At 51.2% G+C, this 25,866-nt stretch overlaps 13 protein-coding genes across 13 annotated transcripts; 6 read left to right on the top strand and 7 right to left on the bottom strand.

The window, feature by feature from the left end:
- Positions 1–787: 787 nt before the first annotated feature.
- On the bottom strand, positions 788–2,983 carry N7515_007287 (uncharacterized protein; the record flags this gene model as incomplete). Its single annotated transcript, XM_056668031.1, has 1 exon — positions 788–2,983. The coding sequence occupies one exon, from the start codon at positions 2,981–2,983 to the stop codon at positions 788–790; it is 2,196 nt and encodes a 731-aa protein (XP_056521627.1).
- Positions 2,984–3,688: 705 nt separating this feature from the next.
- Positions 3,689–4,715, top strand: N7515_007286 (uncharacterized protein; the record flags this gene model as incomplete). Its single annotated transcript, XM_056668030.1, has 2 exons — positions 3,689–4,343; positions 4,408–4,715. The coding sequence occupies 2 exons, from the start codon at positions 3,689–3,691 to the stop codon at positions 4,713–4,715; spliced, it is 963 nt and encodes a 320-aa protein (XP_056521626.1).
- A 470-nt stretch (positions 4,716–5,185) lies between these two features.
- N7515_007285 (histidine biosynthesis protein HIS4) lies at positions 5,186–7,938 on the bottom strand (the record flags this gene model as incomplete). Its single annotated transcript, XM_056668029.1, has 3 exons — positions 5,186–5,385; positions 5,460–7,022; positions 7,086–7,938. 3 exons carry the CDS (start codon positions 7,936–7,938, stop codon positions 5,186–5,188), a joined length of 2,616 nt encoding a protein of 871 aa, XP_056521625.1.
- Positions 7,939–8,887: 949 nt separating this feature from the next.
- On the bottom strand, positions 8,888–9,165 carry N7515_007284 (uncharacterized protein; the record flags this gene model as incomplete). Its single annotated transcript, XM_056668028.1, has 2 exons — positions 8,888–9,003; positions 9,054–9,165. Coding segments are annotated over 2 exons (228 nt in total), but the record flags the coding sequence as incomplete, so codon positions are not given.
- A 1,396-nt stretch (positions 9,166–10,561) lies between these two features.
- On the top strand, positions 10,562–12,253 carry N7515_007283 (glycoside hydrolase family 47 protein; the record flags this gene model as incomplete). The annotated part of the gene is made up of 4 exons (XM_056668027.1): positions 10,562–10,788; positions 10,836–11,883; positions 11,937–12,111; positions 12,168–12,253. The coding sequence occupies 4 exons, from the start codon at positions 10,562–10,564 to the stop codon at positions 12,251–12,253; spliced, it is 1,536 nt and encodes a 511-aa protein (XP_056521623.1).
- Positions 12,254–12,623: 370 nt separating this feature from the next.
- Positions 12,624–13,300, bottom strand: N7515_007282 (uncharacterized protein; the record flags this gene model as incomplete). The annotated part of the gene is made up of 3 exons (XM_056668026.1): positions 12,624–12,668; positions 12,793–13,020; positions 13,091–13,300. The coding sequence occupies 3 exons, from the start codon at positions 13,298–13,300 to the stop codon at positions 12,624–12,626; spliced, it is 483 nt and encodes a 160-aa protein (XP_056521622.1).
- Positions 13,301–14,817: 1,517 nt separating this feature from the next.
- N7515_007281 (TPR domain protein) lies at positions 14,818–16,485 on the bottom strand (the record flags this gene model as incomplete). Its single annotated transcript, XM_056668025.1, has 1 exon — positions 14,818–16,485. The coding sequence occupies one exon, from the start codon at positions 16,483–16,485 to the stop codon at positions 14,818–14,820; it is 1,668 nt and encodes a 555-aa protein (XP_056521621.1).
- A 512-nt stretch (positions 16,486–16,997) lies between these two features.
- On the top strand, positions 16,998–17,580 carry N7515_007280 (uncharacterized protein; the record flags this gene model as incomplete). The annotated part of the gene is made up of 2 exons (XM_056668024.1): positions 16,998–17,269; positions 17,331–17,580. The coding sequence occupies 2 exons, from the start codon at positions 16,998–17,000 to the stop codon at positions 17,578–17,580; spliced, it is 522 nt and encodes a 173-aa protein (XP_056521620.1).
- Positions 17,581–17,717: 137 nt separating this feature from the next.
- N7515_007279 (superoxide dismutase) lies at positions 17,718–18,472 on the bottom strand (the record flags this gene model as incomplete). Its single annotated transcript, XM_056668023.1, has 2 exons — positions 17,718–17,825; positions 17,882–18,472. 2 exons carry the CDS (start codon positions 18,470–18,472, stop codon positions 17,718–17,720), a joined length of 699 nt encoding a protein of 232 aa, XP_056521619.1.
- Positions 18,473–19,577: 1,105 nt separating this feature from the next.
- Positions 19,578–20,530, top strand: N7515_007278 (oxidoreductase, short-chain dehydrogenase/reductase family; the record flags this gene model as incomplete). The annotated part of the gene is made up of 3 exons (XM_056668022.1): positions 19,578–19,693; positions 19,743–20,057; positions 20,116–20,530. 3 exons carry the CDS (start codon positions 19,578–19,580, stop codon positions 20,528–20,530), a joined length of 846 nt encoding a protein of 281 aa, XP_056521618.1.
- A 336-nt stretch (positions 20,531–20,866) lies between these two features.
- On the bottom strand, positions 20,867–21,208 carry N7515_007277 (uncharacterized protein; the record flags this gene model as incomplete). The annotated part of the gene is made up of 1 exon (XM_056668021.1): positions 20,867–21,208. The coding sequence occupies one exon, from the start codon at positions 21,206–21,208 to the stop codon at positions 20,867–20,869; it is 342 nt and encodes a 113-aa protein (XP_056521617.1).
- Positions 21,209–22,643: 1,435 nt separating this feature from the next.
- N7515_007276 (uncharacterized protein) lies at positions 22,644–22,982 on the top strand (the record flags this gene model as incomplete). The annotated part of the gene is made up of 1 exon (XM_056668020.1): positions 22,644–22,982. The coding sequence occupies one exon, from the start codon at positions 22,644–22,646 to the stop codon at positions 22,980–22,982; it is 339 nt and encodes a 112-aa protein (XP_056521616.1).
- Positions 22,983–23,541: 559 nt separating this feature from the next.
- On the top strand, positions 23,542–25,437 carry N7515_007275 (putative general amidase; the record flags this gene model as incomplete). The annotated part of the gene is made up of 3 exons (XM_056668019.1): positions 23,542–23,850; positions 23,922–25,215; positions 25,280–25,437. 3 exons carry the CDS (start codon positions 23,542–23,544, stop codon positions 25,435–25,437), a joined length of 1,761 nt encoding a protein of 586 aa, XP_056521615.1.
- Positions 25,438–25,866: the final 429 nt, after the last annotated feature.

Raw genomic sequence — 25,866 nt, 5'->3', positions numbered from 1 at the left:
TATCATGTGGAAGAAGCTCACGTGTATCAAGATCTTCCCCTATAAATTTAATTAGGGATAATTTTCCCATTCAACAGTTGCGTGGTCTAATGGTTATGACGTCTGATTCACAAGATGGATCGCATCCTCAGAAGGTTCCCGGTTCGATCCCGGGCGCGACTATTTTTTATTTCTTTAGCTTCTGAATGTTCCACCGCAAGGAGTTAGTTATGTTGTTTTTTAACTACTTCATTGTTTGCGAATTCACTTGGTTCGGATTATACTGCTGTCTGCTGTCTAAGTTACCTTCTCTTCGAGTCCACATACGGCCCGTCTGAGGGATGGTCTGCCGGGCATTGACATAGCTGGTCAGCAACAACTCAATCGGTGGCTATATATGTCTCACTGCTAACCCTAAGAGCTACACCATCTCATTGTTCCGTGACATTCATATATCCACAGGCATGATGGTTGTTAGGATTCAACAACTCCTACGTCGAATCACGAGACCAAGAGAAGATTTAGCTACTGAATATGAATGTATGTGAATGTAGATGAATTGGAAACAGCTCATAGCAGGTGCTGCTGTTCGGATGATACGGCGGGACTATCCCTTCATACCCATAGAGCCAGCCGGGTATTTGGGCACTGTGCTTATGATACCCCTTACCCTGGGTTCGAAGTACTCGGCCATGAAAGCTATTCGCGGTTTCTTGGCCTGTGAGAGGGGACTTGGACCGGCTCCGCCGATGGGTCAAGCCATCAGAATCTTATATGCAGGATAATATCAACCACAACCTCGTGTTAGCTATATCACTCGTACTCGCTTGGACTCGGATATCTCTGCCTTATGTCGGGACCTCTTCAATGGCCTGGACTTGTCTGCGGGTCGCCGACGATTCAGCTCAGACCGGTGGAAGTCAATGATCAAAGCCCGCCCTAGCTCAGCGTTCCATAGGATATTGTCAGGCCGAAGGTCTAGGTGTCGGACTCCCAAGGAGCGAATTTCCTTGTTCGACCTTTTAATCTCCCTGCGAAGGTCCGAGGTCTGCTCGAGCGTTGCTGTACTCTCGCCAGCCCAACCCATGACGAGCATGTGGCGAATCTCTGCACTATAGCGAAAGTAGATCTTCGCGAGATCGATCTTGCCCAGGAATACGGGGACTGCAGAACCCTGTGCCTTGCGAAGAATATGGTATATGTCGGCCTCTTGGGATACGGCCTTCGCCCAAATAACTGCTGTCGTTCCTTTCCCAACAACAGTGTATCCATGAATGGAACAGGTGAGCTTGAACGGGGCACCATATGACCCACGGGACCCAAATGGAATGCACCGGTCAATGTCCTCATCCATTTGCTGCTTGAGAAGCGAGATCAGCTCCACGGCACTGATAGAATGTTGAGTCCCATTACCGCCTTGCCGGTGTAGATCCACATTTGGACAAAAATCATCCAGAGGTCCGCCGTTTTGTAGCCCAAGCAGACAGCGTTGGGTACGGAACTGCGCGCTGCGTCGTTGAGACAAGTCGTTATGACGGTCTATCTCATTCCGGGGAGACAATCGCCGTGGAGGTGAATGTTCGACCTGGCAATAGCCTCGCTTTCGCGCTGCTGCTGCGGGATCTTGTGCTCGCGCTGCGGGATTTGACTCATAGCCAAATGGGTCTGCTGAACCCATACGATCTTTGAGATCTAATGGCTCGCAGTTCCCTTGTGATCTTGTTGGTACTCGCCGGGCAGGTGTAGTTGGTGATTTGATTGAAGATGATGATGCCTGATACTCTGAGCCCGTGGGGTCTGATTCCAGGCTTACATAGTCCGTGCTATTAGGGGGTGTATTCTGTGGTAGTTCCTCGGTGGTGGCATTTGCATGTGTGTGATCAAAGTTCATCTCCCAGGTGTGAAGATCCGAACAAACATTCCGCCATTCTTGATCACGTTGCCGCGAGCGAAAGCTCATCAGGCAAAGACAGAGTACCCTTGCAATGTATGTGTTTGGTTGTGGGATGTCGCCATCTCGATCATCCACTTCCTGGTTGGGCACACAGAGATGGTAGTATAAGGTGCTCGGCTTTTCCCGTGGAACCCAGAGAAGCACAAGCGCGATTCCTGTACTCAAGTAGGAATACTCAAGTCCCTCTTGGATCATGACATGGTATTCATGAACAATAGCTGAGCAGACGAGCCGCTGTGCCTTGTAGACCGATCGATCGGCTTCGTTATTCAGCACCTTGTTCCCCTGAACCATCTTTTCCCACAGATCCATGTCACCGAGCCCCACGCGGAGATCCTCCAAAGAAAGCTTGTTTGGCGGCACGTATTCGACAGTGGTGAGCAGAGTGGTGGTTCCGCGGCCATCAACTCGATGGATAAAGAACTGGTCCGGGCTGCTATGGGGAATCATATCCGTTTCGACCATTTCGTCCCCGCCCAAAACATTGGGGTCGCGGCTGAACAAAACCTCATCCCCAAGCCCAAATTCTTCACGGGCGGCTGCTATTTCGCATAGTTCCAACATGACTTTGCAGACATGGGGGTCCACTGCCATGCCCTCATATATCCGAAGGTCGCGCTCGCTTCTAATCAGCTGCGGGACTATTTCAGGGTGTCCTTCCAGCTGATAACGAGATGCAAAAATGCGCGGTGGATTTTCTTCTGGTTGAAGGTAACGACGGACAGAGTCGTAGATGTCTTGCTGTTGGGCTACGCAGTCAACCCATTGTTCCAGTCGCGTCGGACAGTACTTTCCTTTAGGGAGGGGTATTGTCCCTGTGGTCGAGCAAGAGAGTGTGCCGACTCGTAGCGGTCGCGATAACAAGTCATGGCAATGGCGTACAAGTTCCACAAAGGTGCTCCGTTTGAGTTGCTCCTCTACCTCCTTCCGGCGTGCTTCTATCTGTTTATGCGCCTCACTTTCTTGCCTGCGCACTTCTCTTACCTGTCTGAGCACTTCTCTTTCCTGCAGATAGAGTGCTTTGTAATCAGGTGAGCTGTTGCTGGCCATGCTTTCGATGGGACAGAGGACGAGAGGCGACGAGGTTGCGTTTAAGGTTGTGCTTTGGATGGACTAAGGAAAACAGGTGCAAACGCCGACAGACGTGGGATCACATGACAATCAAACATGCAGGGGCTGATTATATTCGACCCGTCCCAAAGCTCATTCAACAAATCACAAAACGATAGGTACTTAAGTGGGAAGAGCGCGAAGGCTGTCTGACCTGGCAGACACGACGATGGGAGGACTGCAGATCGGGAGATAGTAGCAGGGGTCGCCCTGGCACCTATTGGGAAATTACGGGGACCATAGTGAGAAACGGTTCGGGTTCATAAGATAAAGAGAAGAGACATGGATGTGTTGTGTGTTCCTCTGAAGGAGGAAGGCAAATTGTACCTCAGTAACCCCAGACCTTACTACAGTACACAGTGCACGATCCAGAAATTCTGCCAGAGTTTTGGCGCGCTAAACCCAATTAGATTGCTTCCTGATAAGAAAGCTGAATCATCATCGCTGCAAGCAGCAGGCGGTGGATTTTAGACTTCACCGCCTTTTGCAGGGGCACGGCTGAGGTAACTGAGGTAAATCAGCGGCCCCGCAGCTGCAAGGCTTTATAATCATTTCGCCACTTTTCCAGGGCCCCACCGGGGGGTTATCTTTCGTTCTTTTCCCCTTGACTCAGAATCCCCTCTTACACCAAAAAAACAAACAACAATGGCACCCTCATTCATGACCATTGACACCAACGACGCGGACGTGGACTTCGGCGGCGCCGCGCCCGTCCAAGCAAGCCGTACCCTCCTCCTCGCACCCCCCTCGATCGCCACACAAGAAGACAAACTCCGCAACCTCTTCAGCACCTTCGACCGCTCAAGCACAGACCTACAAATGCTTGACCGGCTCTCCGCAGGCGTCGTCTCCCTCCCTCCAACGACCTACGACCTCGTCCTTCTCCTCACAGACACAGATGGCAAACGGCGCACCGAGGCGCTGCAGCTCCTCACCAGAGACGTATACACAACCCTCGTGCCAGCCATGAAGCCAGGCGCGAAGCTACAGACACAGGACTCAGCACTCAATGCCTCCGAGTCCATGGAAGCTGTGCTGGCCGGACTCGTGCAGACAGAGACAGGCTTCGAGAAACCCAATTTCGACCCCACGGCCGCTGTACCGCTGAAGTTCGGCTTGAAGAAGAAGAATAAGACTACCACGCCCGCGGCGGCCGCTGTTCCTAGTGTTCCTATGGGATTCGCTGCGCCGATGGGGATAGATTCACCAGCAACCAATCATGAGCGCGACGAGGACGACGAGCTCATTAATGAAGATACACTCCTCACCGAGGAGGATTTAACAAGACCTATAATGCCGCGTATGTTCTCGAACTCTACTTCAATTCTGCTGATTCAACGTTGTTTCTAACATATACCCTCCAGCCCCAGAATGCCAACCCAAGACCGGTCGTCGGCGCCGCGCCTGCAAAGACTGCACGTGCGGTCTAGCGGATCGCCTCGAGGCGGAGGATAAAGAGCGTCGCGCAAATGCAGATAAACAATTGAACGTTATGAAGTTGGATACGGGGGATCTGAATGAGCTGGACTTCACCGTCGAGGGCAAGACTGGTTCTTGTGGGAGCTGTGCTCTCGGTGATGCCTTCCGTTGTGACGGTTGTCCTTACATGGGTCTTCCTGCCTTCAAGCCTGGCCAAGAGGTCCAGATTATGAATGATATTGCGCAGCTTTGAGATGTTTATAAAGTTACGGTGTGGGCTTATCTTTTTTTCCTCTGGTCTCCGATGCCGGAGGGCGGGGTTTGGGGTTCATCATCTGTGGGATTTTTTATTGGGATAGTTTCATACAGAATCATATAACGGTTATTTAGCGTTTGTTTATATTGATCATCCTGTTTCTTGTCTATGACTCGTATTCATGGCTTTCTCAATGAATTGCTGACAATTCCAATTCTACTGTGTAGTGGACCCCAACGTCATTCGGCCTGCGTTAGATCCGATACTAGTACATAGTGGGATGATCGACCTCTAATATAACCGAATTGACTTGATTACTTCCAATGCATATCATTGGCTAGCTGTATATGATCAATTGAAGCCTTCAATGGCGACTAAGTTGCTTTTGCTATATATGGTGTTCATGGCACATCCCATCATGATAAATTCAAAACATAAATGAAAACGAGAACTCTATGCGGTCCCTCCTATGACTGGTTCTTCTGCATGTGGGCAACACGGATGCTAACGGCACGCTTGTGTGCCTCCAGACCCTCCACAGCGGCGAGGGTCTCAACGGTCTTGGCGAGACCGAGCAGGCCATCCGCGGTCAGGTTCGAGCTAGTGATGTGCTTTAGGAACGAACCGAGGTTGACGCCGGAGTACTGCTTGGCGTAACCGTAGGTAGCTGGAGGGAAAAGGTTAGCAATATGATACCAAGATTGTGAAGATTGCATTGCAAGAAAAAAAAAGAGTACTTACGTAGCGAGTGGTTGACTCCGGCAGAGTAATCGCCAACACTCTCGGGAGTCCAGGGTCCGATGAAGACACTACCGGCATGCTGAACCTGATCGACCACAGACTCGGGGTTCTGCACTTGCAGGATCAGGTGCTCGGGAGCGTAGTCGTTGCTGAGGGTCATGGCCTCGTCGATGTCGCGCACGACGAAGGTGACGGAGTGTGCGAGGGAGCCGCGGACGATGTCCATGCGGGGCAGAGCCTTGGCCTGGGAATCAACTTCGTCTTCGATGGCGCGCAGCTCAGTCTCGCTCAGGTCGACGGCGATGAGGATAACCTGCGAGTCGACGCCGTGTTCGGCCTGGCTGAGAAGATCGGATGCGACAAAGGCCGGGTTGGCGGTCTTGTCGGCAATAACGAGGACTTCACTGGGACCGGCGGGCATGTCGATGCTGACGCCTGCGGAGGTATCGTTGGACACGAACATCTTCGCGGCGGTCACAAACTGGTTACCAGGACCAAGGATCTTGTCGACCTTGGTGATGCTCTCGGTACCGTAGGCCATGGCAGCGACGGCCTGGGCGCCACCGGCCAGGACAATGCTCTCAGCACCGACCTTGTGGGCCACGTAGACGATTTCGGGGGAGATGCTGCCGTCTGAGCGGGGAGGAGAGGCTAGAACAATCTTTTTGCAGCCTGCCACCATGGCGGGAACACCAAGCATCATGGCAGTGGAGGGCAGCACAGCGGTACCGCCGGGGATGTACAGACCAACGCGCTCAATAGGGCGCGAGAAACGAGAGCAGACCACACCAGGCATGGTCTCCATCTGAAGAGTATCATTGCTTCCCTTCTGGGCGGAGTGGAAACGGTCAATGTTACCAATGCTGATATCGATTGCCTCCTGGACGTCGGGGGAGAGCTTCATGAGTTCAGCGGGGAAAGGCGCGTGGATAACGGGGGAGGTGAGCGAGGTAGCATTCTCAAACTTGTGGGTGTACTTGAGCACTGCGGCGTCGCCGCCATCACGGACGTCCTGGATGATTGGCTTCACGAGGTTGACAATGGCTTCGTTGGACTTTTGGGAGGGACGCTTGAGGTAATCCGTGACCACCTGGGGAGTAGTAGATGCGGTAATCACACGCTTCATCTCAATGCGAGATGTACGGTCCTCAACCGGAGCGGGTGCTGAGACAGGAGCAGGGGCAGGCTTAGACTCGGGCTTGGCCAGCCCAGCCTTCTCAGCCCAGGGTCCCTTCGCGTCACCCTTTCTCCGCTTGACCTTCAAGCTCTTAAGGTCAAGGTTCCGCTCGATATCAGCCAAACTGACACCAGCAGCAGTGCACTTAGTCAGGGCAAAGTAAAGCAGATCTGCGGCCTCGAAAGCAATCTCCTCTTTGGTTTCCGCACGGCACAATTCATCAGCCTCCTCCATGATCTTAGCATCAATAAGCTTGGGTTCATTGAAGAGACGCGCAGTGTATGAGCCAGCTGGGGCATCCGCCTTGCGGGCGTCCAAGGTCTTCTGGAGATGAGACAGACCGGTAGATGCGCCGAAGCAGGTCTCAGTACCGAGGTGGCAGAAGCCTAATGAATCACCATGGTCAGTATACAAACATCAAGCTTCAATATAAACAAGCCAGTACTTACCACGTCCAGTTTGCTTGACAACAAAGACCAAGCAGTCGGCATCACAATCAAAGCCAATGCGAATCAGCTCCTGCGTATCACCGCTGGACTGGCCCTTGTACCACAGTCCGCGCTTCCGACTTTGGTAAACACCGGTGCCAGTACGCAAAGCCTCGACAATGCTCTCGTCGCTGCTCCAAACAAAACCGAGACAAACGCCTCGCTCATCAGTAACGGAAGTGGCGTACAAGCCATTGGCCTGGTCGGTGACAGCCCGCGACGCGATAAGCTTAGCGGCGGAGATCTGGCCAGCCACATCCCGCTCAACGGTCAACGCCTGCGAGGGAATGATGGCAATCGCACCCTGCTGTGTAACCTGCGTAATTGCATCCTCTGATACCGTCCCGGTGCCAAAGGTTGTGAAGAGTCGTGGGGAATCTGAGCTGATCTTCAATTTCTCGGCGGCGGCGGAAACGGAGGCGGGTGCAGTGCAGACGCTAGCCTCGCTGCGCTCGGCATTGACGGAGATCCATTGCTGGAAAGCGTCCAATTGAGAGTCCGAGAGGGCATTGACGAGCAAACGGGATGAGGGCACCGATTGTTCTTCGGAGAGGGCGGTCAATTGATCCAAGGTGATCAAGATCTTGGCGGCACCGGCATTGAGGATATCGACGAGATCGCCGGAGGAGGAAATCTCGGTTGCGTTAACGAAGACATCAAGGGCGCGGAAGTTCTGGCGCAAGAATTCTTTAGCTTGGGCGAGAGTCGAGACCTTGACCAGTACACGACCGAAGTAGGCGATTTGCTTGAGCGAGAGTCCGGAGCCGGAGGTGGGGGAGGAGGGGTCGTAGGAGATAAGGAATGGGGTCGCCATGATGGGTTGGAGGTTATGAAAAGAGTATATAAAGATTAAATAGGGAGAATTGTATTCCCCTTAAGATGTTTGGGACCCTTTGAGTGGGGAGGGAAGAAGGTGGGAGAGCGATGACTCCTCGCGCTGCCTTTTTTTCTCCAGTTCGCCGGCCCGCAATCGCGGATGCCCGCATCCACTCGCTGAATCATCGAATCGCCTCACGATTAGCCACTTATCTACGCAGTACATTATGGATTTATGGTCAGATATTCTTCCTTTGAGACCGTGACATATCACAGCGCGAAATATATTGTCTGCTGCATTTCTGCACTTCCACAACCGTACCGAGGATATAGCAAGGGTTTCTCCGACTTGAGCGTTGGACCACAACTATGATTCCACCTCATAGACAATCTTATAGGCAGAGGCTTTGCCATTGCGAAACTCCTGAAATCCTCTAAACCAGAGAAGAGGTTGCCAGGTTGGCTTTGTTCGGTCTTACCAGACCTTTCTTCGCGACCACCGGGGCAATCCCTCCAATAGCTCGCTGGCCAACTCATGGTCCTCCTTCGAGGCCTAGTCATGATCGGTATTGATGTCCAAAGGAATTTTCAAAGCTTGATGCACCGGCCAGTGGAATCTGCCAAAGCCACATTTCTTCAAGAAAGCAGTCTACACCAGCACATCAGTGACATGCGTGTTGGCAGTGACCTGTTTAGTGTTCACGTTGCCTGGCCTCACGGTGCATAGATGGCCGCCACGGTCACCAAAAGCCCGGTAGCTGCAGCAAGAGGAGCAGCGCTTGCCTCCTCCCGCGAGATGCTCGCAGGAACTTGGAAGGAGATACGTTGGTCTGCAATGGTGTACTGACTATACCCACCTCGTCCGGGTATCTCTCCTTGTACTCTCTCAGAGGTTGTCCGTCATCGAAACATTGCTTGCGGGATTACGATCCAGCTGATCAATCCAGCTAGAATGTCGCCTCGTTCATATCGAGTGACCAGGTCTCCGAGTTCGGTGACTTGTCCGACAAAATCACACCCGAGCTCAGCCCCTTTCCGAAAGAATTGGTATCAAAGGACTTGGCTGTAGAGCACGAGTGACATGAGTCGAAGGGGCAGGAGACCACATTATACTATCTGTTGGGTCTTGTGCGACATGCGATACCTTGACTTGCACATGACCTGCACCGGAGGTCGGTAGAGGTAGTTCTTCTTCGACCGATGTCGGGTAACCTCCTGGCGGCACACTGAAACCAGCGACGTGTTATGGTGTCATGTTGAGGGATGGAGACATCCACAAATGCAAGCGCGAGCGTCCACCTGGGCGATCTTGGAAGTGGAGTCGTCCTATACGACTATGCAGTTAATTGCAAGTGTCGGGGCTAGTACTTCGAATTCCTCTGGCATGGAAATTAGCGACACTCGGGACAAATGGCTCCGATGCCTAAAGAGCCCAAAGTCTATTAGGCAGTATCCCCAGATCAAGATCTGCTGTAAGTTCCCGAAGAAGTAGAACGGCCGAGAAAAGGTGTATGATTGGCGAATGCTATTGCGACGACGCAGACCCCTACTGGGAGTGCCATTTCCCATATTTGCTGAATGTAAGTGGCACATATTCCAGGCGTGATGACCCTGTTCAGATCTGGATATAGTCAAGGTATTGGACTTGTTGCTGATCATCACAATCCAGATATTGTATTCTCGACTGGAACTTTCGGACTGCAGACACTTGAGACAGGTAGTTCAAGTCTAGATGCCCAATGCGTCAGCACAGACTTGTTCAATGTTCGCAATAGACACAAGTGGTGGAACCGTATCTACCGATTCTTTCCCACGGCCTTGGAAGTGAAGTGAACTTGAACTATCCAGCACGGTCAGACACCACCGTCTGGTGACAGGACCCATCGCATTGAGGGGTACGTTGCATAGTGTCAAAACACCCGGCGTGATAGCTTCGCTTTTTTCCGGCAAAAAGCCGAGCTAGTCAGGCACGTCCTGGACTCAATTTCGGCATCCTGGGAGAGGTCATCTTTCATCGTCACTTGTGGACGTCAAATGGTCGTTTGTCATGGTCACCCGTTCGTCCCTGGATAGTCTGGGGTTGCCGACTCGGAGTTCAAGTGGAAAACACGATAGTCTAGAACATTGAATCATCTAGAACAATGTCAGTCATGCGAAAACCGAGATCAGAGATACTCGCCCAGACCAGGGATGTCGGCATTCCCCGACATTACGCACCAATGGGGAGGTGGCATTCTTGCAGATCACCGAGGGCTTGCCCCTGAATCTTGTCCGAAGTGGATCCCTTTGCAGGAATGAGAATTGAGAATATTGGAATTCATTCCACCATTGAACCCACAGAGGTAACATGGTAGAATGCAAGTGACATGGATAAATAGTAAACAATCCGGGGTGGTCGCGTGCCCGCGTGCTGCCTTCCCCTTTTGTTTCTTCCGTCGACTGCAACACTGCAACCTCAATATACTCCCTCATACCCAGTCCTTTCATATTTAAGCATCGCATTGACCTGCTGCATTGCAGTTCAGGTGGCCTTTCTTTCGCGATCTTTCCCTAGTGTGCCCCTTGCACCGACGCTCCCTAAATAACACCATATATCTATACCCAATCACCACCGCGTAAACATGCGCATTTCCTCTTTGTCACTCCCTTTGGCAGCACTGGGCCTTGTGGGCTCTGCCGCTGCATATCCATACTCCGAGGCGGATACTATCACGCGACGCGCCGCAGAAGACCAGGCCAAAGCCGATGCAGTCAAGGAGGCTTTCCAGCATGCATGGAACGGATATACAAAATACGCTTTCCCCAATGATGAGCTGCTTCCAGTGAGCAATGGCTTCGGAAACTCCAGGTTAGTATTTTTGGCCTCAGTCCTTGGACTTAGCTGACAGACAATAGAAATGGATGGGGAGCCTCGGCTGTGGATGCACTCTCAACTGCTATTGTTATGGGAAACCAGGACGCAGTTCAGAAGATCCTGGATCACATCGAGACCATTGATTTCTCCAAGACCGATGACATGGTCAGCCTTTTCGAGACCACGATCCGTTACTTGGCTGGCATGCTGTCCGGATATGACTTGCTCAAAGGCCCTGCAGCGGACCTTGCTCCGAAGTCTTCCCAGGTAGATGCTCTGCTTTCCCAGTCGAAGAAACTTGCAGACGTTCTGAAATTCGCCTTTGACACACCATCCGGCGTGCCTTACAACAATATCAACATCACCTCCAAGGGGAATGATGGCTCGAAGACCAATGGACTTGCGGTCACCGGAACTCTGGTGATGGAGTGGACCCGCTTGTCAGATTTGACTGGCGATGACCAGTATGCAAAGATGAGCCAGAAGGCCCAGTCTTACCTGTTGAAGCCCCAGCCATCGAGCGGAGAGCCATTCCCTGGTCTCGTGGGGAGCAACGTCAACATCTCCAACGGCCATTTCACCGATGGTGCGGTTTCGTGGAATGGTGGAGACGACTCTTTCTACGAGTACCTGATTAAGATGTATGTGTACGACCCCAAGCGATTTGCGTCCTACAAGGACCGCTGGGTCCTGGCCGCCGAGTCGACAATCAAACATCTTCAATCGCATCCCGATCCTCGCCCGGAGTTGACCTTCTTGGCCTCATACAACAATGGCAAATTGGATCTCAACTCGCAGCACCTGACCTGCTTTGATGGAGGCAACTTCATTCTGGGTGGAACTGTTCTGGATCGACGTGACTTTATCGACTTTGGCTTGACGCTTGTGGACGGCTGCGAGGCTACGTATAACCAGACACTGACCGGCATTGGACCTGATTCCTGGGGCTGGGATCCCAAAAAGGTGCCTGCCGACCAGAAGGATTTCTATGAAAAGGCCGGATTCTATATCAGCAGTGGGGCATATGTTCTGCGTCCCGAAGTGATTGAGAGTTTCTACTACGCCTACCGCATCACAGGCAAGGAGATCGTAAGTTCTTCTGTCTATACCCAACAAATCTCGTCGATACTAACCTGGAGAAGTACCGTGACTGGGTTTGGAATGGCTTCAAGGCAATCAATGAGACCTGCCGCACTGATTCGGGCTTTGCTGCTGTAAGCAATGTGAACGCAGTCGGCGGTGGCTCGAAATATGACAATGAGGAGAGCTTCCTCTTTGCCGAGGTCATGAAGTATGCGTACCTTGTACATGCTGAGGGTAAGTTGCTGGTCTATTCCAGATTCTTAGAAGAATGCTAACAACCATCAATCCAGATGCCCCATGGCAAGTTCAAAAGGGCCAGAAGAACCAGTTCGTGTTCAACACCGAGGCTCATCCTTTCCGTGTGGCGCACACTTAGTCGATGGTTGGTATAGTTGCTCTGCCAATGCAGTAGATAGTGTATCCATTATTATCCATAAGTGCATATTATCTTTTGTTCCTTCTGTTCCTGCATTCGTTATAAGGAGAAATACAACAGTAGCCTTACTAGATACATAGTGGAGTTATTGCTACGTTCGGACATATCAGGTGACGGCCTCGTAGTACACCAATCGAAACCCGTGCCTGGACTAGCTCGACCATGAGAGTCATTGGGAATGCTTTCTTGACGCATGGTAAAATTGGTAATTGTACTAGAAATTCGATAACTATTAGACATTAAGTTCCTCCGCCTCTATCGATGCGATACTAGATCCGCTGCATATTATCCTAAATCAATAGACCCGACTTCAAGCCTCGAAAGTCTGCTTAGCGTTTTGCCTTCCAGCTTTCCGCTGTCTATAACAGGTCATAGAGGCACGTAAAAAGAGGATGACATTGAAGAGACTGATATAATCTCCAATCAGCCACTTGGCAAAACACAATAGGAGCGAAGACTCACATTCCAAGAAGCGTCACAGAGCACGCCAAGCACTCTACCCCATACAGCACATCAGCAGCACGAGTATTGCGCATCTTATAGCCCCCGGCGTGCCAATAGGCAAGCTCATGCAATTCGAAGGAGACGGTGATTATCTGGGCGACGAAGGCAATGCAGTCAAATGCAATGATTATCCCGGGATGCACAGCACAGTTGCAAAGTACAACAATGAGAACGACGGAAGACCAAACGAATCCGTATGAGACCTTGACGACGGAATATAGAGTCAGCGGGTGTTTTCTTTCTCTCTTCAAAGAACAATTTGGGTTTTCATACGGTGCCTAGATTGATGGCAGCAAAAGCCGAGCCCAGCCCATCAGTCGCAACGCCGACTCTATTATGCTCCTGCATTGCCCAGGCGAAGCAGATGATCGCAGTCATGGTACATAGTACGGCACCGAATCGCAGGGAGAACAATGAGAGCCATTTTCTCTCTTTTCTAGGCAAGGCCTCCAGAGACCATGAAGGGTAGGTTTCGTCGCTCATAGTTGAATGCTTCGGATGCATGTGACAACGGGGTTAGGGTTATGGGTATCGTAGAATGAACAATTTTCAATCCCAAAAGCACCAAAAACACTGGCATATATGTAGTCTGGCGAAATCTGAGCCACTCTCGTTCAATTCATGGTTTGAATCATGGTGTCAATCATTCCTCTTTAGTCGCAACACAGCCCTCGAAAGCATTGGCAAGGTCGATCAACGGACCCCACGAACCTAAAATGAACCACTTGGATCGGGTGTCGGACTGCGGCTGTTCGATGCGATGGTCGATCTTAACGTTATTGTGTTAACGGCCCCCAAACTCGGATTGACGTAGGTTGCTAAATCAAGCAGATGATGTAGTTACCGTCGATGTTAGGCGTCTCGTCTTGGCGTCGATCACCTGGGGCATATCGAAGCGGAGATACTATTAGCTGCTATTGATACATGGTTTATCTCATGGTTTAGATGTCGTGTTAGCTGTGGAAGATCCCATTCCAGTAACGTAAGTCGTAGGTCAATATAGCCCATCACCCTACATGTAAGAGCGTCCCCGAGGGTACTTAGTGACAGGCAGGAGCAACTGTGTCTACTGGCAGCTCTTTCCTTACTTCTGAGGTAAACAGTGTCTCAGATAATGACCTCACAATACATAGATAAAGGTAGATAAAGTCCCAACGACTGATGATAACTGGAACGTTTACCATAGTTCCTCATATCTGTACGTAGGACAACCATCAACACCACTAACAGACAACCATGCACCTGTGAAAGCTTCGGGAAATTGGCTTTACTGTAAGGTAATCATTGCCAAGGGAATAGGATGATTCAACATGTGATCACAAGTCTCAATATCAGCCTCACATGTGAGGCAAACGTCCCATATAGGGAGCCAAACGTCCAAATCTTCAAGGACAGCAGACGTGTGGTGTAGCGGTTGAGTGGTTCGTATTGTTATCCCGCTATTGTTACACTCAACCCAAACGTCTGTTGCGCCTTCCGTATCGCCTGATGAGGGAGTGCCGCAAGATCTCCGGTCGATTCAGCGCGATGACTTTTTATTTTCTTTTTTCACGACATATGCTTTTTATTTTATTCTACCTGTGCCACTTGTATCTATGTCTATCTCTTCTGCTTTCCTGAATTTCACTCATGGTGTCTTGGTTTGGACTTGTGCTATCATACGGGTACCATGTTGGTCGTCTGTTGTTTAATCGACCTGAACTGCCTTAACGGTGCCTATACTATGGATATGCACAGATGTGCCTCTGTAGATAAGGTAGATAAAGCCCCAACAAATGGTGATGATAACATTTGCCATAGTTCCTCATATCTTCGCCTATGCAGGCTCCAGTGACCGTGAACATCACTAACACAACCATGCACCTGTCAAAGCTCTTGTAAGGTACCTCCGTATCATCGTCTTGGAAGAGGAATATAATGGTTCAACTTGTGCACACAAGTCTCATCAGTCTCTCATGGGATATCAAAACCAATTCTCAATCCAGGATATACAAGCAGTATCACCCAGTCTTCTGCCGACAGAAACACGACGATTTGATAGGCACATCCGCCCAAGCAAGACTCATCCTCAGGTGTGGCCCCATAGCACGCGCCTCACCCTTTCGACCCAGCTTGACCAAACACTCATGATACCCATGCGAAGCCCAGACATTACCCGGATGTCTCAAAGCACGAGGGAGCGAGGTGTCTACCCCAAGATCCGCAGAGTAGACAGCAGCAGCCTCTTCAACATAGCCCTGCTCGAGCAGTAAAGCCCCCAACGCATGCCTAGCGGGCTGCATCCAGCCCCATGGCTCATCGTATGGCAGCGAGTCATCTCGCTTAACGGCATCTCGAAGATAGGAAAACGCGGTATTGTACTCGCCACGTCGATACGCAATCTCGCCATCGAGCATCGCCTCGCCAACGCGAAGAATATCCACGCAGCGATTGTTGAAGATCGTCCGCGAAGCCGGAACACGCTCCATAGCCCGCAGGAACCGTTCGCGCTCCGCCTCGGCTTCGAGCACGCGGCTCGTAGCGGCGAACGCAATGCCTTTCGCATAGTGCATCATGGCCGTCGTGACGCAGTATAGCTCTGCATCAGCTGGCAGTTTCAGGGCAATGATATCGTCCCAGCGACCGAAACGAATGAAGCCGTGCATTTGCACCGAGACGAAGCCTTCTAGCCAGTCGGCCATTGGCGGGGATTCGATGCGCAGGAGGGACTCGGTGATGATGCGCGCTAGCTCGGCGCCTGTCTCTAGTGCAATCTTTGATCGGCCGCCGAGCATGGCGGCGTACATCCGGAAGTGATAGTCGTGTGCGCGGTAGACGTTATAGGTATGGCCCAGAGGCTGGTTCGCGAGGAACTTCTCGTCTGCGCGGATTGCAGAGGCGTTGGCCGTGACGGCGCGTTTGTATTCTCCACATAGAATATCGATATGAGACGGCATGTGCTCTAGATGACCTGCGTCGGGGACCAGACCGCGCAGATATTCAGCTATCGGCAGGGCGACTTCCGGTGTCGGAGACATTTCCATGAGATGGATGTAGAGGTGCAGGATACCGGGATGCTCGAGCGAGTCATCGTTCTCGAGAACTCGATCTAGCACCTCCTTTGCTTCGAAGGTTTTCGCGCCGGGCGCTGCCTCACCCGTCACCATATCCCACATACCCCATGGTGTCAGGTTCATAAGCGCATCGCAGTACAGCGCGGCCACATCGAGGTCATCCGGGTTATCATTGTACACCGATGTCATAGCCTCGGCATAGTCCTTATCCCACTCTGTACAGTCGTCTACAGGCTGTTCCTGCGGATATCGGTGCTGCAAAGCACCGATTAGAGCATTTTCCAAGGGCGTCACGGCGGGAGCGTGTTTTTTCGCCTCTAGGATCGCGCGATGAGCGCGAGTCGTGGTAGCTGAGAGATCTTGTCCATCGAACAGCTGCCACGGCTTGTTATAGTTCGGCCCCAGGGAAAAGGCTATACCCCAGTATCCCATCGCACATGTCGGGTCCAGCTCGACGACTTTCTCGAAACACCGGACGGATTCCTCGTGATTGAAAGCGTACGCCCAAATCAGACCCCGACTAAACCAGAGTTGGGCTTCTTCATTTGTGGTGCTCACATTCCGTCGGTAATCCCCCAGATTGTAGTAGCCGTCGGCGGGCGATGGCTGGTCCATTTTGTTGCTGGTGGGTTTGTGTATGTTGTGGAGAGGAGGAGGGGTATGGTAGCCCAACGCGGCCCTACCGCGGCATTTTGTCGAGCCATTTGGGTTGGATCAGTCACGATTGTATTAAGAGCCTATAGCAGGGTGTAGTATAGTTATGTTGGTTCTTTTGTCTAGACAGGCTGGACAGTTCAGCATTACTGCCTGAGGCAGATGGAATTAATTTGTGTCCTCAGGCAGGAAGGCAACAAGGCAGCGAGGCAGCGAGGCATTCATGCTCCACTTGAGCAGATTTGAGACGATCGGCTGAATCTTAGTGGAGTTTAATCTGCTCACTCATGCTCGATCACTCTCACTTTGGTAACTGAGGGAGCACCTTGGGGGTTATGCCTATTTATATGGAGTCTTGTCTGCCTAGATTCATTCTTCCTTGTTGCCTACAGTCAATAGAAACCAACTTGTATATGAGCCTTCTTCCATTGCATTTCATCTTAACTTCTTCATCTTCAGTTCTATAGTTCACAATGTGCGGTGAAACCAACCGACCAGCCTTCGGAGGCACAATCGCCGTTCTCTTCCCCCAAGAGTCTCGCCCGAGCCCAAGATCCGCTGAGGCGTCACTCTCTTCCTCGCCGGAATCGATTTCCTCGTTGTCATCGTCGTCAATGTCATCATATTCACTATTTTTCCGCGAGACGGATGCAACAAATCACAAAACCAGAGCCATCTTCCGAACGGAAGATGTAGAGACTTATAATGCCCTCCGAAGTCACGGCAATGTCGATATGCGCATTGAGTAAGTTGAGTCCGTCCCACAATGTTTTATACATGGACACAGGGCTTATAGTTCATTGCAGGAGATCCGGCGATCTCTCCACCACATCCCAGTCAAGCTCTCCGCTCTACCAGTTCAGTCTGGATATGAAAAAGCACAAGGACTTGAAATCGGCTCATCCGACGGAAATGGAGTTCGAGCTGCCCGAAAGGCTGGACCTGGGCGTCTCGGAGAAGGGTGTCATTGGCCGGCAGGTGACGGTCAGAGAAAAGGGGGTTCAATCCTGGGGATTGGAATCGTGGGCTACAATTGAAGGACCATTCTTGTACTAGATGTAGACATACATTCATAGCCGTAATTGGATCATACTGTAAATCATATTGCCTGGATATTAACCAGTTGACGATATCAGATCCAGAACTGAATTCTAGAATAAAGGCAAGACTACATGGATGGATCGAAACGCAGCTCACAGCTTCAGCGGGTTCTCCACGCCAGCAGTGTATCGTTTCTCCGCCTCTGCCCAGTTAATGATTTTCCAAATTCCCTCGACATAGCCCGCCTTGTTGCTCAGATACTAAACGAATATCAGATCAATGCACACCAGTATCTCGCAAGGGTAAGCCAACTCACCTGCAGGTAATAAGCATGCTCCCACATATCCACACCAAAGACCGGCACATCGGGCGCATTGACAGGGTCCTGATCCTTGGTCGTAACGATATCAAGTCGTCCCTTGGCACCACCCTTGCTCACCAGCCATCCCCACCCACTACCCTGGATACCCAGCAGCTCAGCGTTAAACGCCTTGATAAACTGCTCATGCGAGCCCCAGCGAGCGAGAATGGCTTCGCGCAGAGCAGGCGCACCGCCAATGTCAGTTCCAGGTGTGCCTGGGGGAGTCAGGTTCTTCCAGAAGAGAGAATGGTTGATATGACCACCGCCGTTGAATCGGATCTTTTGCTGCAATGCAATCAGAGACGGGACGTTGTTGGACTGGGTTGCAGAGGATTGAGCGGAGAGGGCTGCGTTAAGGTTGTTGATGTATGTCTGATGATGCTTTTGGTGGTGCAGCTCCATGATTTGCTTGGAGATCACGGGTTCCAGTGCCTGAGGGTTGTTAGTATCGACGATGAGGGCTGTCTGTCTATCGGGTGCTGGGGTGTAGCTTACATCATAGGCATAGGGAAGGGGAGGAAGAGTGTGTGTAGCCTGAGAAGCCATTGTGATTTCGCAGATATCAAATGTGAGCGTTGATGGATAGAAGAGAAGAGTAGAAGATTTGAAGTGAGTACAGGCAAAAGAGGAGCTACCAAGGTCCCTTAGCTGATGTTTGTTTTAAATGACGTGAGAACACGTGCAAGGCCACCAAGGTAGTATACCCACAGCGGATGGACAGGAAGTGGGATGAGATCAATTGAGCACATTTTCACCAAAGCTGCTCTAATCCGCTCATGACGTGACTACTTGGTTATGGCTGGTCTGTGAATCTTACTTATTTCTCCACTGTATAATCTGAGTTATATGAAGCAACCGATGCCATCTGGTCTTTCAAACAACACACACTCACCAGTTGCCTGCAAACCGACGGTACCGACCTACAAACAATGAGTGGCTCAGCAGGAGCGAAACCGGGCTCACACAGTCACACTGAATATTTGTACGTGCTGGAAGATTTCGCAAACTTCATCATTGGCCACCCTAGACATGGAGTGATGCCCTCCAATCTGATCGAGTCCAGGACATTTCCTCAATTGGAGTGAACAATGAATTGCAAGTCGGCCTTCACCCAGGGACTCGGGAGTGTGAAGGGTCGTCACTTATCTGCCGGTCATACGGCTCGCTCTAACGTAGAGCTTTCACTTGATCTTAGCATTGAGCATTCAGCTAGAAGAGTGGACAACAATTAACAGATGAGTCTAGTAGTTGAATTGTGATCTGAGGTTCTGAACCGAGGGCATCACGGGCAGCGTTCTTGCCTTCACTAAGTCAGCTCTACCTTTGATCACGATAGGAACCAACCACAACTACCAACTCAGACACAGACACAGAAGCCGATTACAGAACCCTCCACTCAATTTTGAATAATTGAATCAATTACAACTTGAATACCTAGCTCCAGGGGACCAGGGCTCATGGGCACACCTGATTTAGCGCGATTATCAATTACCCGGGTGCGGGGTAACTAGTCGGGGTATTCGGGGAGAGATCAACAAGCCTCGGTCTCGGTCACTTCGGCTTTGCTATACAAATACAAGAGCCAACTCCTTTGCTCTCCCCTCAGTTCTTTTGTTTCATCTTCATAGAACATCAATTCGATAATTTCAAAATGTCGGTCCAGGAACAGGTCACGCTCTCCAACTTCTCCAGCATCTTCTCCCTCGAGGGCAAGGTCGCCGTAGTAACGGGCGGCTCCCGAGGACTGGGACTCCATGCAGCATCAGGGTATGTATAACCTTTTCCCCTTAAGCACCATATGCTCATGTCAATATAGTCTTCTTCAAGCCGGCTGCTCCAAAGTCTACATCACCTCCCGCAAGGCGGCAGCCTGCGAGGAAGCCGTCGCAGCTCTCAATGCTATCCCCAACAAGCGCCCTGGCGCACAGGCCATCTCTGTGCCAGCCGACAGCTCAGACATGAAAGAGCTAGATCGACTTGTTGCCGAAGTGGCCAAGACCACAGATCATGTCGATATCCTCTTCGCCAATGCAGGCGCAACATGGGGTGAGAAGTTCGACACTCACCCTGAGAAGATGTTCTCGAAGGTTATGGATTTGAACGTGAAGAGTGTGTTCTACACTATCCAGAAGTGAGCAATGCATACAACCCGAAAATAGAGCCAAAACATCATTCTAACGTTGAGCCAGATTCACTCCCCTCCTCACAGCTAAGGCGACGCTGACTGATCCATCCCGGGTCATTATCACTGCTTCCGTGGCAGGTATTGGTATCGGCTCAATTGGCGAGAACGCAACCCCCTCTTACTCTGCCTCCAAGGCGGCTGCTATCCACCTCGCGAAGAACTTAGCTGTCGAGCTTGGCCCGCGCCATATCTTGACCAATGCTATCGCCCCGGGGTTCTATCCCTCCAAAATGGCTTCAGGACTTATTGAGGCAAAGGGTGGCTTTAAACAGATGGAGGAATTCTCGCCCAATGGTCGCCTTGGCAGGCCTGAGGATATCGCTGGTTTGGTGGTTTTCCTCGGGTCCAGGGCTGCGAGTCACCTGAACGGAGCAGTCATTGCGACAGACGGTGGAGCTGTTCTGAAGGGCAGACTGTAGAGTCATTCATGAAGTTAGATGACGGACCATATATCTCATTCGAACACACAAGCGTTGGCAATATTTACTTATTCTCTTATAAGCTATCATTCAGGATCGTAGATGATTACAAAGCGGCTCAAAGACATGGTCCACTTAATTCACTTTCTCAAGAATATTCTTAACGAGAGTAACTGCACTCCAATTCACATCCACTTCCAAGCTACCAATTCCCCTGCTATCACAACACCACCAGGTCCCACAAAAACCACGACTTCGATCCTATAGCATCAATATTAGTGTCAATCCGACGTACCAAACAATGATTCAACAGAAATCTCACCTAAACCTAGTTCACTAAGCTGAACGCGAGCCCATGGAGTACGCCCCAAAGCCAATATTGACGCAGCGATCCTTCTTGAAGGTGTCGCTGCCACCATCGGCCCACCAATCAGTCCATTCACGACCGAAGGCGTTGCAAGAGCCATCCGAGTAGAACCCAGCTCGCTGACGGTGAGCTCCGTAAGCCAACACCTGGAAGGACTGTGTCTTCGGGACACCGGAGCCTTTGCAAGTGTTGTCCCAGATATTGATCTCAGTGGCCTCGCCCGAGCAGTCCTTGTCGCGGAAAGCGCGAATCTTGAAGGAAAGGGCGCCGGAGCCGAGGGAGAAGAACGCGAGGGCTTTTCCGAGATGCATGGTTGCTGGTAGGTAGATGAATTGTAGGCAGTAGATTTGGATCTGTTGATTGTAGATGAGATAGATGAAACTGGATTTATGAGTTATTCCTCCTCCGTGGGACCATCTTTTATATGTAGATGAGTGAGAATGCCAAGTCTTAGAATCCTTAGCTGATTGAAGGTGAATACCTCCTGAGGCTTTTCCGAATCCTCCATGAGAGACACTGCACTGAATCTGCCTTGTTCAGACTACAAACTTGTGGAAGTATACGATGTAAGTCAGCAACCACCGATACGCAGTTATCTGCACTGCGTATCACTCAAGTAACGTGGGGGCCAAGAGGAGATCTCCCGCGCGTGCATTAGCTTCCAAGCCTCAAGGGTGGAATGCGGTAATACGAGTACGCGGGATCGAATAACGCAGTATATTGGATAAATTACAATGTATGATGTGCCAATAAATACGATACTTACAACTAGCGTGAATGTGCGTATACTCATAGCGCAGATCGACATATCGATTTCCACAAAGAAGCTGGAATACGTTCATTCCGCAGCCTGCAGGGATATCCAGGGGCTAGAGACTCTGCTCCACAGCCTCCACTCTAATCGGTCAGCTTCAGGAATACGCTTGGTGTGCCTGCACGAATTCCCACAAAATTGAGTGATCTCCGAACCACGGGTAGAGTAAGCGGGGAAATAAGGGTCGGATCGACGGCTCCGGCGCATGGTATACCCCGATTCGGTAGCCAAGCTCGCTCAGCCCTGGACCCCTGGTGGCCTGGTGCGCGTATCTCCTGGGACCTGGCTTATACGCAGCTAGCTTGGCATGATCTCTATACATGGCCCACACTTCGATTTGCCTCATCTAATTGTAGCTCAAGGTACCAGCTGTATTTGCTTCTTCAGGCCTTGGGTTGCCTTATTTTCAAGTTTCCTCTTTGGTCCCATTCGTTGGGGTTTGATTCGGTTCCTCGCGGACATGCAATCATAGCCTCCTCACCGATATTTGTGAAATCCTATCTGGATACACCAGCCGCTAGGTCATTGGTCATGTTTGTCCCTGCTCGTGATAGCGGACCTCATCCTACAGATACGCAGTCGTAGCTTGAATGTGACGTTGTTGCTTACCCTCTATTCTCGAAGAGGTACGCGACTGTGGTGTCGATCCAGAGGTTTGAAGTCAGCTACATGAATTATTTTTTCAAATTAGGCCTTCCACTCATTGGAACAACAAGTGCGTATTGGTCATGCCTTGCACAATGTACTCAGCTCGAGTACGCAGTACATCGCATTCCCAGGCTCATTGCACTTACTCGATCTGAATCTCCAAGACTTGGCAGTACGTCGCGATCGGATATAAAAGACAAAGCATACACGCAGTCTTTCATCCAGCAAGCAACTACAATCCTAACAATCAAACAAACTACTACTCAATTTCATCCACCGCAACAATGCATCTCGGAAAGACCCTCGCCTTCTTCAGCCTCGGCTCCGGAGCCTTTGCATTCAAGATCCAGGCATTCTCGGGCAAGGATTGCTCCGGATCATCCAAGGAAGTCAACGTCTGGGACAACACTTGCAGAAACACCGATGTCCCGTCGACACGGTCTTTCCGGGTGTTGGCTTACGGAGCCCACCGTCAGCGTGCCGCCTTTTATGATGAGGGCAGGTGCATTGGAGGACAACCGTGGGTAGACTACTGGGCGGATGGTGGCAGCGATACCTTCAAGAAAGATCGCTGCATCAACTTGGACTTTGATGCCTCCGCTTATGGGTCCCGTTCGGCTTAAATGGAGGTGAGTTTTTTTGATTCTCATATCGTGAACAATTAAAGCCTGACTTTGACGGATAGGGATGAGGATTGAGGATGTCTTTGACCGGGGAGATTGTGTCTGAATCGAGGTCAGGCCCAGGGTCAGGGTGTGCTAGCCTGTTTTCCAAAGCTCGAGATTGAATGGATATACTGTCATTAAATACGCTACAATACACTCGATATAACTTCTTTGAACCAAGCATACCTACCTAGTAGGTAGCATTTGATCTGATATGCATATCTCGCTTCACCATTGTTGATAAACCTCCGTGGTTAGTAAGTAGTGTTTTTACTAGAAAAGGCAGACCTATCTAGAAAGGCCCGAGCCTGTCCTAGCACGGAGAAGCTCATACCAAAATCCAAGCAAGAATTCAATAACTAACGACCAACTCATTGAAGATGTTTACGTGTAGTAGTCTGAGTCTGCACCCCGCATCGGGACGTACCTGCACGGGCCGAGGTTACCGTTCCCCGCACTCTCCGCATTCAAAAACAACCCCTCTCCACGTTATCTTTCCCACTGCACAACTATTATCATGGCTTCCCAAGAACCCCGTTATGTCGCAATCGCCCAGCGCAAGCAAGCTCAGCTTGCTGCAGCTATTCCCGCCGAATGGCGGTTGCCCGCACACGTCATTCCTGAAGGAATGCTCTCGATTTCCGAGTCGATTACCGTCGGCCCGAAAGAGTACCAACGAGTTGGCGTGATGGATATTCCGCGAACCTGTGGTCTACTCACCGCCAAGGAGCTGGAAATCACAGAGAAATACGACGTGCGGGGACTGGTCGAGGAAATGACAGAGGGTCGGTTGAAGGCTGAGGAGGTGGTGCGAGGCTTCTGTAAGGTATGCATAGCATGTTGTTTTGAGTTACATTATATCACTGGCCATTCGCTAATATCGCTGGAAAAATACAGAGAGCAGCCGTCGCTCACCAACTCACCCGCTGTCTGACCGAGCCCCTCTTCGACCGCGCCTTGCAACGAGCCCGAGAGCTGGATGATCACCTCCAGCGCACGGGCACCCCGGTCGGCCCCTTACATGGCCTCCCGGTATCAGTGAAAGACTCATTCAATATAGAAGGCGTGGACTCGAGTATTGGATTGTCTGCGCTGGCATTTAAACCTGCAACAGCAAATGCCCCATTGGTAGACTTGCTGCAGTCGCTCGGCGCGGTAGTGATCGCGAAGACAAATATTCCTCAAACACTGGCAACATTAGACAGTTGCAACCACCTCTTCGGACGCACACTGAACCCCCTCAACCGACAATGGACTGCGGGTGGCAGCACCGGCGGCGAAGGCGCGTTGGTCGCCATGCGCGGGTCGATGGTCGGCTTTGGAACGGATATCGGCGGTAGCATCCGCGTACCGGCTATGTGCCAGGGTATCTACGGCTTCAAACCGAGCGATGGGCGCGTGCCATATGGAGGCCAAGAGAGCGGTCAGATGGATGGCAAAGGCCGGATCGGGTTGCAACCTGTAGCTGGACCTTTAGCCCGCTCTGTTGCGGATATCAACGCCATCATGGCCGAGATCGTGCCTCGTGCGGAACTGTTTGGCGAGGATTGCATTCCGGGATACTGGCCTGCACCTTCTGTGTCAGGAGCTTTGTCTGCCCCGCGCAACTTCACCATCGGTATTCTCAAGACGGATGGGCTTGTCACGCCCCTGCCCCCAATCACCCGCATTTTGAACGAAGTCGCCAACACCCTCCGTCATACTCCCGGCGTTGAAGTCGTCGATATTCCCCTTCCCTCTGTTCTGCCCAAATGCCAGGCCCTCGCTGGTCGGCTGATGGGCCTGGACGATGGCTCGCACATGCTAGACCTTATCGAGAGCATGGGTGAGGACCTGATGCCGTGGCTGCAGGGCCGGATGAAGCGCGGCAAGGCGCTGACGGTTGACCAGTTGGCGAAGCTGCAGGCTCAGCGCGCCGAAGTGGAGCGAGAGATGATGAAGATGTGGACATTATCCTCGCAGGCCTCTTCTGTGGCTCGACGCGTCGACGCAATCATCTGTCCCGTAGCACCACATCCAGTCCCGGAGCTGGACCGATATAATGCCGTCGGGTATACTTCGACTTTTGTGCTGCTTGATTACCCGGCCGGTGTGGTTCCAGTCCGAGCATTCGCCGAATCTGATCTCGAGATTGGGCGGGCTATGGAGGAGCCTGTGTTGGGTAGTTGGGACAAGGCTAATCGAAAGCTGTGTAAGTTTTGGGATATTAATTGGATCTTGCTGTGATCATCTGCTAATCTGGTTCGGTTTTACAGGGGACGAGAAAACGGTTGACCGTCGGGTCTACCTCGGCTCGCCTCTCAGTGTGCAGGTTGTCACTCCCAAACAGCATGATCACCAGTTGTTCCGGGCAATGGAGATTATCGACCGTGCTGTACAGGGTCGTGGGGTTTCTTCGAGTGCGAAGCTGTAGTCCGGATTATCAGCTCGTATATAGCAGCCCAACCGGGGCCAATGATATTCAATTCGATCGTACGTAGGACAGAAATCGGCTCCACCTTTCCCGGGTATTTCTCTCCTTGCCCAATCAGAAATCGCCCCGGGTGAATCTCCAGCCCTTATCACAAGTTACGATAGGCCGATAAGAAGATTGCACCATATGGCTTGTCCCCACAATACCAAGAAAAGAAGCATTGGTGGAATATTCCAAGACTTCTAGAAAGCCAAGATGTTTCCCCTGCCAAGAGATGTTCCTAAATCCTAATTTGCCTAATTCTGCAGAGTCTCTATTTAACCGATCAGAAGCTGAAATCAATCGGGATCGGGCTAGATCTCGGCATCGCCGATAAGCCAACGCTAAACGGGTCTAAAGCGAAATATCGTGATCCTCTAGATTATGGCG

Source organism: Penicillium bovifimosum (assembly GCF_028826915.1).
Source record: "Penicillium bovifimosum strain IBT 22155 chromosome Unknown utg000005l_segment0_segment0, whole genome shotgun sequence".
NCBI lineage: Eukaryota > Fungi > Ascomycota > Eurotiomycetes > Eurotiales > Aspergillaceae > Penicillium > Penicillium bovifimosum.
Note: the sequence above shows the minus strand (reverse complement) of the source record. Positions and strands in the feature narration are given on the sequence as shown.